Below are 10,167 nucleotides of genomic sequence, written 5' to 3'. Positions count from 1 at the left end.
GCCCCTGGCCCTGCTGGTGTCCCTCACTCCTTCCCTCTCCAGCTCCCCAAGCCCTCCTGGTGCCCTTTCCCCACCACAGCCCCTTCCCCCCCAACCTTGCCGCAGGGTCTTCCAGCTGCCAGAGCTATGGGGTCAGGGATCCGCGTCCACAGCCCCCAATAGAAGGCAGCAGCTGCTGCAGTGGAGCAGAGCCCGGCTCTCTTCCTGCTGCCTGCCTGCTGCAAGCTGGGGCAGGAGGTGTGGCTAGCTCCCTGCTGTAGTGCACACTCCAGTGGGGCAGGGGGAACCTATGCCCCCAGATCTTTGAACAGGGTGGGGGCAGGGCAGGTGCATACTGAGGGCTCAGGCTTCCTCCCTGCTGCCCTCCCCGAGGGCCTCTGCAGCTCCGTGGGTTTGACCCAGTGCTCCAGGGAACAGTGGTGCCATGCAGGAAAGCTGCTTGCTGCTGTGAGCTCCTCAGTGCCCTGTTGATGCATCCCTTGCACCTGCAGCAGCACTGAGTGGCACAACCCCGCACTGCTGCCCCCACTGCAGCCCCGTGGGTACTGCGGATCTTGCAGCAGCAAGTAGCTTTCCTGTGCAGCCGCGCTGTTTCCTGCAGTGCTGGGTCACACCCGTGGGGCTGTGGAGGCCCTGGGGAGAGCAGCAGGGCAGGAAGCCTGCACAGATCTGGGGGGCATGGGTCCCTCCATCCCCTGAGGAGTGTGTGCCCTGGTGGGGAGCTGGCCCCAGCCCCTCCACCCCCCAGATAAGCTGCCCGTGGCCCCATCCCACTTCTCACCAGGGACCTGTGGCCGTGCATTGAAGCCCCAGGCCTGAAACCCCACACACTGCCTGGCTGGGCACCAGTCACTGCCCCAGCACTGCCCAACCCCCTCCCTTCCTCCCTATGTGGGGGGGGGCTCAATTCCCTTTCCCCCCTCCACTTACCTGTGGGAGCTGCACTCCAGGCTGCCTGCCTACTATGTGCATGTACATACACATAGCACCCCCTGCCTGACCCCTCTTCTCTCACTCCTTCCTAGCACTCTGCAGGCAGGAACTCTGCCAGCCTGCAGAGGACTTGTTACAAAGCTACAAAATCTGCAGTTTTCTCTGCTAAAATGATAAATCTGCATTTTACTCTGGTAAAGGGGAAAATCTGCAGTTTACTTCATTTTTTCATGGGAAGTGGCAAACCCAGATCCCTGGACATTAGGCACCTCTCTACTTTTGTGAATTAACTTTTGTGAATTCCTATTTCAAAAACCAATTTATTACAGTGCTTACCTCTTTGTGGAGGGGCCTAACAGGGAAAGCCTGAGCCTGCACTTCTCTTTTTATCTCCTCAGATTTTGGACCACTCTTCAAAGCTTCTGGGCACCCTTGGGTGCCCCAGTATTGCGGGCTAGAGTCAAGTAGGTTTTCTTATTTCAGTTCCATTTATCCATGTTTATTGTAAAGATGATTATTTGTGAGGACAGGAACGTATAAATAGCCATGAGAAATTCACAGAATTTTTAGTTTTTTAAAAGTTGGCCTTTGTAGCTCAATTCTCATCCTGAAGTTCAGTACGTACAAATGTATAGTTTTTATGTACTTTTTTTTCAAGTGATAAACACTTTTGTGTAATGTGAGAGTTGTACTATAATTTCATCAGTCCTATATTTGGGCAGTAGATCTTAATATACTGCCAAAGGCTTACTAGGTTATAAATGTTTTGGCAGTGTTACCTGGCCTTTGCTCTATGCTGTCTCTGCTTGTTGGCTTTTACATTGAATATCTGTTTTCAAGAAGTCCAATGCAAGGGGTGTTCTCTTGCTCTTTAGCTGAAGTTTTGCTTGTAGGAGGATTTTATTATATCAGGTAATATTTATGCAAACATTACTGCAAACATACAGTAAATATTTGTCTAATATTCTAAGCCTTCCACCACAAATGTAGTGGAAGTCCTTTTTTTATGCTGTAAAAAAAATCTACTTTTTTCTTGATTTCGTTTAACTTTGCAAGGGAGATAATTTATATCTGTTGCTGTCAAGGTGAAATATTACGGTTTAGTGCTGCAAGATCCTTAATGAGTTTTCTGTTCCCAGTGGAATGTCTAATTGAGACTTCTGCGCTTAAAAGTGATACAGGAAGATGCAGTGTCCAGGGGTGCTAATTTCTCTGACTTGCCTGGAGCTAATGAATAAGGTTCTCTATAAAACATAATTAAGAACAGTGTAGGATGACCTATGCCCATGCCATTAGGGCATATGTTTGAGATTCATATAAAAGGAAAACAGATGGCATTATTTAAGGGGAAAAGATATGCTTTTAAGAGACTGTTTATAGTCATTAATGAAAATTAATTTTCATTCTTACAAAACGTGTGTCACAACTGTTGTGTTAGGTATACATAATAGGAAGGCCGTATTATGTCTAGATTAGTGTAACCTTTCTGGGTCGCACTGAAACATGGTTATTAAATATAAGTTTCTTGTTTCCCTATAAAGTGTTTTGGAAACTACTACCAGATATAATATTCTAGACACAATTTAGAAATGTTTTCTAAGGATTTTCTTTTTTAATGTATTATTAAACTGATATGCCTTTTTCAGTGAAGGGTAACAAATTTTGATCTTGTCTATAGACATAGGCATAGGTGGATCTAAGTTTTGAAAAGGGAGAGGCAGATGGTATGGCACATCATCGCATATAACTCGACATATTTTTCTCCAGCTCCAGTTAAAGAGAAACTGAGAGGTTTACTAGTATACTTGTGGGGCTAACACTATAGTATTCATTTTAAGAACAAAGCAAAAACAAATGTAACTATTGGAATGTGCACAGATTTGTTAGATTATATATAAAGTTTTAAAAAAAATACAACCCAAGTTAAAAAAAAAAAAAAGAGGAGTCAAAAAGAGATTGTGTCATTAGTCTCATACTCATTATAGTTAAATATACATCTCTTATGCAGACTCATAAAACAAAATCTATCCCTCTTGAGTCTATTGACAGTGCCTCCAATACTTCACTGTCAGTCATTTCTCCATTTTGAGTTTAATATTACCACACCTGAGTTAAAGTTTTTAGTTAGAGCTAAGAACAGCCTTCAGGGCTCTGAAATGGAAGAGAGGCATCACCAGAAATGGCTAACAGGCAGCAGAACTGCTGAAGAAAAGGGTTTTGAATAATGGAACATCAAGACCATTAAAAGGATACGGGGTCATTAATAGGGACCTACTTAATTTGTGGTTGTGTAGATTTTGTGGAAACCATAAAATACTGGATTGTCTGCAAAATGCATACAATCAACAACAACAAAAATCAATAAAAATAAAATGCTGGCGCTCTGGTGAAACCAGCAGTCCTTGCTGCTGGGAGGGAAAGGCACTAGCCAGCATGGTGGCATGAAGGGTAGTAGACAAGGTAGTGGCTGAAACCTCATCCGTCCTCCCCTTACTGGGGCCTCTCTGGCAATCAGTGGTGAGGGGTGGGACAACACAAAGGACAGCCAGCTGTCAAGATGGCAATTGTACCTCATCTCTCCTCCCCCCTGGGCCCTCTGCCAATCAACACTAAGGGGCAGGGCTGCATAAAGGAAGCCAGCAATCAAGATGGGAGCTGCCCCCTTGTCTCTTGTCCCTCCAATTAGGGCCTCTTCACTAATCAGTGCAGAAGGGAGTCGCTGCATGAAGGGCAGCCAGTGATCAAGATGGCAGCCATCCCCTCATCTCTCCTGCCCACTGGGTCCTTTCCACCAATCAGTGCCAATGGGCAAGGCTGCCACAAAATGCCTGTGAAATTGTGTGTGTGTGCCATGAGCAGGCTACAAACAACCCTTTGTCTCAGCATGATTTAAGTAGGTTCTTGCCCTCTCACTTAGGTTCGCTGGCCCTACCCACCTCACCCATGGGTCACTTCTGCACTCCACCCCTCATGGGTTGTACTGCTCCCTGTTCCCCTGATGGACTGCCTATCCCTTCCAGCCTGCTGGACCCCCAGCACCATCACTAGCTCCCCAATCCCGACTTATCTGATGCCAGGCAGCCATTTTGATCCAGTTTAACTTCCCCCTGACACCCCGAAATATCTGCATTCAGCCCTGAAGTCTAGTATTGTAGGAAAAACTGCAGCACCTGTTCTAACATGGGCTGAAGTGCACATGGCTAAAGCTGAATTTTTTTCTAAAGAAAAAGCGTATGTTTTCATTGAAGTGAAATGCCAAACTTCAGAGGTAATCGGTTCTAGAAAAGTTTCATTATACACCTGAGGAAAGAAACAAAGAATTTCCCCATACTTTTATGATTGCTGAAGCTTTACTTTGTTAATAGTGCAGTATTCTCTAGATAGTTGAAGAAGAAATCTACAGCTCTATTAAACATATAAAGCTGACAAAACTGTAACTGTGATTGGAAATTTTAGGTTTCTTTCTGCTTAATTGCTGAGATTTTTCTTTTCTTTTCCCCATGTTGGCATGGTCTAGTCTCTTGAACCAAGGATCCTTCTTTTGATGACTGGACAATTGAGAAAAAGGGAAAGGAGGGGAAAGAAAACACAACTCTGTTTCCTTTTGGAGAGTTTTCTTCTAAAAGCCTGTGGATTTTTTTCTCTTTTCCTTTCTCTTCTGTGTGCTCCAAAAGGTTTGAACTTTAGGTTCAGGCACCTTGGTTCCAGCCACTGCCAGGTGACAAAGGTATCACTAGTTGGATTAAGTAATTTTATAGATCCTTTTGGACTCTCTGTTTTCATGCTAAATGACCAACTTTTAAGAGAAGCACTGCCTAAATTCTGAATTACGTTTTTCCCCAGTTGATTTTGTTTTTCACAGAGGGGAGAACATTCTATTTCCTATTAAATCAGTTACTACTAGGAAAATAATTAACCAAATATATTTGGATTGTTAAACATGTAAGTCCCTTATTTCCTTATAAAGTATTGTGGAAACTATTGCTGGATTTAATAATGTTTTAGAAACAATTTAGAGATATTTTGTAAAGGTTTTCTCACTTTCTCACATGAACATTTCTGTTAAAAATAGACACGCTCAAATGCAGCTTCATATCTAACTAAATCTGTATTAAATACAGAGATTATTTGATATTTACTAGCTTCGTGTAACTTTTACTTTTGTATTTTTTATAGGATGTTGTTCCTTTGATGAGCCATTTAGCTCCTGTGGGTACACTCAGTCTGAGGATGATGATCTTAACTGGGACCAGGTGCACACATTGGTAAAGCCCTCGTCTGATCCATGGATGCCATCAGGTTTGTTTTTGTTTGGATCTTTCTTTTTATGTCAGCTTGGAGAGTTGGTTAGTATTTCATGACCGTGCTGTGGGTAGAACATTGCTTTCTTTAAATCTTAGAATACTCAGCTAACTGTTGTGACAGGGCATTTTGTAAAAGAAAGTTTCATTTTCTTGTGCTTAAATCATTTGAGGCAATTTAAAAAAATGCTCTTTAAAGGTAGAGAAAAGAGAATGAAATCAGAATGAAGGAATACAAATATTAGCTAGAACTAAACTAATGGACAGAAATCTTTCATAAAGAAAGATTCAAAAGAGAAAAACAATGTAAGTATTTTTCAAAATATGAATTAAATGCTATTCTAAATAAAAAGATTGTGAAGAAAAACACTGAGAAACACAAAAATGGGATGCAGATATGCAATGCTGCAATTATTTTTTTCTTAATCAAACAAAATGCGTTTTAAATATAGTACCCAATGGATAGTCTTTTTTTGCTCTGAGGCCCAATGGGATGAAATTCCATGGCAACAGGCCCTAAAGTCTGCTACAGTACTAATTTATTCCTGCCATGAAATACCCTCATTCCCATCTCACCTACTTACACATAAGCATAAAGAACTATGCCTCAGGGTTGAAAATATCCATTGCCATAATAGTCTCCAGTGATTATTTTCAAGGGTATGTGTTTTTCAGTATGCCCTCTACTCCTGACTTCTGCCTCCTCTAATATTGGCCCTGGCTTAGAACCTCCTTTCCATTTCTAAATATTGCAATTTCATGTCCACACACCTAATGATGCCAAAAATAAACACAGCACCTCCTATGATCAATGGTTTTAATAGTTCAGCGCTTCCTAGGTATTAAGGCGCTATTCTAGCCATAATGTATTACTCTCATTAATAAATTTATTGCCATATTAATACGCACATCTGGCTTAATTCCATTAGAAATTGTTGTGCTATTATTTCATTAATGTCTAAGTCAATTAGTGCCTTAAATCTCTAATACTGTACGTTAGTGGCTGGCTTAAAAATCTATTAATAGCTTTTCGTTCATAAGAGAAAAAATGCTACTTGTTTATTTTTTGTAAAAGAGAAAATGTTTTTAAAAATTACTTAAAATCCTATTAGAGAAAATTACTTATACTAATCACTTACAAAGATCCATTTATCAGTCTATCATATGTATTAGTTACTAGTGCCATATGGTGGTATGAACAGTAGAATCGGACCAAGTTTGAACACTTACTTGGACTACGTTTTTTTCCCCTTCTCTACGTTTCCTTCAAGTAAGTTGGGATATAACTTCAGCACAAGTATTTCTGTTGACTGAGTACTGGGTTTTGACCTCTGTGCTGGACAGAGTTCATCAACTTCAGTTAAAAGTGTTTTTGCAGATTCTTTTCTGAGCTGGTTCTTGTCCATTAGCCTTGGCACATATGATAGCATATTTTCTGGACCATTTCATTAGTACAGTTTCTCAACTTGGTGCTAATGCAATGGAAAGCATTTCCTATAATTTATGTTCTATGTAGTACAAACCTTATGTAGTAGCTTATTTACAGTTTTTGCTAAAACAATACAATAAATTTGATAGTAAAATAAGATATAATTATATAATTTATGGTTGTTGGTAAAATATATAGTACAATGATACATTCTACCAATTTAAACACATTAAAACAGAACATATAAACATGATGGTACAAAAAATAGATTAAATGAAGGAGATACTATAGTTGGATGAAAGAACAAAAACAGGAATTTTATTTGATTTTTGGCCCTTATTTTTTGTGGAAGTAATGCAGATACTCCTAGGGGGCATAGAACAGCTTGTAAACTACTAGAGAGAAACCCAATTATTTTTTCTTATTAGCTCAGTATTTAAAATCTTCCATCACTGAAGAAATATATACATATAATTTTATTGTCAATTATACTGTCACTTTATATTGTTTAAGTGAAAGATGCAAGTAAACTATTACTAGTACAAACCTTATGTTGTCCTTGAAATGATTATGTTGCCAGTAGTTCAGATCTGTTTATTATCTATTTAGTTTTATTCATAGTAATCCCTACCAATTTATGGAAGAAGTATCAGGGGCTCTTCCCAGTTTTCCTCAGTATATGGAACAGCTTTAGAGTTGTGTTTCCCTGCAGGCTAATGAATTACATTTTTAAATATTTTAGCTTCCATGTGTAGAAATTTAGTCAATGGGCACGTCTACATGTACACATTTACTGCGCAGTAACCAAAATTAATGCAGAGTACGGGTGCATGTCTACATGTGCATGCCCCTACTGCACAATAAATATGGTAACTTACGCCAACCTGAGCATAAATTTGATACCTGCATCATGCAGGTATCAAATTTATGCCTAATTACTTACTGCTCAGTAACACGTGGGCTCCTGGCAGGCCACCTCTCCTGTCTTCAGCTTGAGACTAAAGTGAGTCCCAAGTGCTGGCAGCCATATGGCTGAAGGCTGGAGGTCTCCTCAGTGGCCACAGGGGCACATGGGAGGCTGCTCTGACCTGGGGCTAAATTTAGTCCCAGGTTGCCTGCACATGTAGATATTGGCCTATTCATGCTTACTGCGTAGTAATTTACTGCATAGTAAATTTAACCTGGTGTAAATGTATGTTTAGACATGCCCCATGTGTAGGAACTCTGGTATGTCAGTACAGAAGATTACTTACATGATATTTATCAAATATCATTTTAGCTTATTTATTTGTTTTGTTATCTTTCTTTCTGTGTGGGATACTATAGATGTTGATGTTTTATCTTTCAGATCACCAATTATTTGAATATTTAATATGGTAGAACATAAATCATATTTAGAATATTGGGAGGTCTTTACTACTTGCTCATAAAGGATATAAAATGTTTTTTAAGAATCTTGGGATAGCACCTGGCCCTTGGGGGATCTCTCTGAGAGTTTAGTGGTAGAGGATTAGGAGGAGGGAAGGGGATAGAAGGAGAAGGATTCTTATTTATTGCATTTAAGGCCAAGAATCCAGTCAAGTGTTATCTGGTTTTTCCTCTCATTTTTTATAGACTTTTTTCTTATTTTTGTTCATTTCATCTTCTTGATGATTTTATTTATTTTTCAGTTAGCATTTAACCAATGAGTTATGTGATACATTTAAAAAAAAATTATATGAAATAATTTGTCAGCAGTTTCTAAGCTACATATTTTAGAAAAAAATAAGCTCAGATGGTAATGACTAGAACATCTTAGATTAATGGTTTGTAAGCTATCCCAGGCTTTTGCCGTAAAAAGCTTTATGCAACAATACTGTAATGCTAAACTAAAACAAGTTCACTTGCTCAGTGGTCCCTTGTCAACAGAAAAATTAATGCACACAATGTTCCTAATTTCAGGCAATATGCTTCAATGAGTGAGTTGATGTCAGTTCAGAACATTTCAGATAATTTGGTGGCAATGGGGGAAGCATACTATTTAGTCCTTGAATTGGGTATTTGATTTATTTTAATCCACAGAGAGTACTGAAGGTTAAAGTCTACTTCAGATAAGGAGCCATTGGTAGCTTTAAATGGTAAGCTATTTAAATGGGACAAAATAAATGTATGACCCATAAAAGTTGTTTTAAAAGTACATCTTAATATTTACCAGAGTTCTTGCAGTGCTTGTTGTAAAGTCTGAGTTGTGCTGAAATACAAGCCAGAATAAAATGAGGTTTTTACAGTATGTCACCATAGGCTTTAATCCTCATGGAGCCTTTGTATACTACTGCAGTGCAAAGCATAAATGCTAAATTAATGTTATTCAATGAAGTGAGTAAATCTGGAGGCCTGACTTAGTTGATAAATATCAACCTTTTACTATAGATATTACTCTGAAAATGCATAGAATAAAGTAATCAAAGAATGACATCTTTTTCTGTATACACACATTCAAATAATCTGGGAGAATTCTCTCAGGTTTGTTCTGATAGAAAAGCTTAACCAGAGCCACAAATACTATCTATTTGTCTGCCTGGAGTTAGTCCACCTGGTGACAGATGGCAGCTGTGCATAGGGCAGTCCTGATTGGCTGTCCCAGTCTGCCCACAGTCATCCTATCATTCCCTGCAGCACAATGTTGGGATTGTGAAAGGGGCATGTTCTGCCCCATGCTGGAGCAGCAGAGTTCAGCAAGTGACACGCTGTCCTCCCAGGGGGTAAGGGGTATGGATGTGGATGCTGGAGGACTGTGTTCTCTTCTGGGAGAAGCCCGGTATGTACAGATAGTTACTGTTGCAGAAGACATTGCCCTGGGAGTGATTAAATCCTGGCTTTTTCCAGTTTCTTTTTCTTCTAGAGTAGCCACTCCTATTTCGGCACAAAAAGCCTAAATAACTGTGTTTATTCTGTACGCTAATGGTTTCTTCTGGGAGAACAGCAACTCTCCCAGGGGAAGCTGAATGTCTTTATATGGTTTTTATGTTTTTCTAGAAGTTTATATGGACTGAATGATAGTGGCTAAACCTCTACCATTTTTTTTAAATAGTGTGGATCAGGAGTAAGCTGGAATATGGAGATGGCTAAGTAACTTGTTTAAAAAAAGTTGTACATAAAATGAAAACTGAAAAATGTAAATAGAAAATGACTTCATAGTAGATTGGCTTACCTGCCACACTTTATAAAATGTTGTAGGAAAAGAGGTCATAGAATCATAGAAGTAGGGTCGGAAGGGACCTTGTAGATCTTCAAGTCCGACCCCCGGCCTGGCCGGGAGAAAAGACTGGACTCAAATGAGTCCAGCCAGGTAGTCATCAAGTTCCTTCTTAAAGACCCCCAGGGTAGGAGCCAGCACCACTTCCCTTGGAAGTTGGTTCCAGCTCCTAGCCGCCCTAACTCTGAAGTAGATCTTACGGATGTCTAATCTAAACCTACTCTCTAATAACTTGTGTCCATTGTTCCTTGTCATGCCAGGGGGCGCTA

At 40.0% G+C, this 10,167-nt stretch overlaps 1 protein-coding gene across 6 annotated transcripts in view; it reads left to right on the top strand.

Annotated features, from left to right (window-relative positions):
* Window positions 1-10,167, top strand: part of PTPRM (protein tyrosine phosphatase, receptor type M) — a 728,011-nt gene that overhangs the window by 171,277 nt on the left and 546,567 nt on the right. For all 6 annotated transcript variants that reach the window (XM_019546207.1, XM_019546215.1, XM_019546231.1 and 3 more), the window contains exon 2: window positions 5,110-5,232. In XM_019546207.1, the coding sequence (XP_019401752.1) occupies window positions 5,223-5,232 (10 nt within the window). In that variant the 5' untranslated portion in view covers window positions 5,110-5,222. The remainder of the gene's footprint in view (window positions 1-5,109; window positions 5,233-10,167) is intronic.

This window comes from Crocodylus porosus, unplaced genomic scaffold (assembly GCF_001723895.1).
Source record: "Crocodylus porosus isolate Cpor-Errol unplaced genomic scaffold, CroPor_comp1, whole genome shotgun sequence".
Classification (NCBI taxonomy): Eukaryota; Metazoa; Chordata; order Crocodylia; family Crocodylidae; genus Crocodylus; species Crocodylus porosus.
This window is presented reverse-complemented; position numbering and strand designations above follow the sequence as displayed.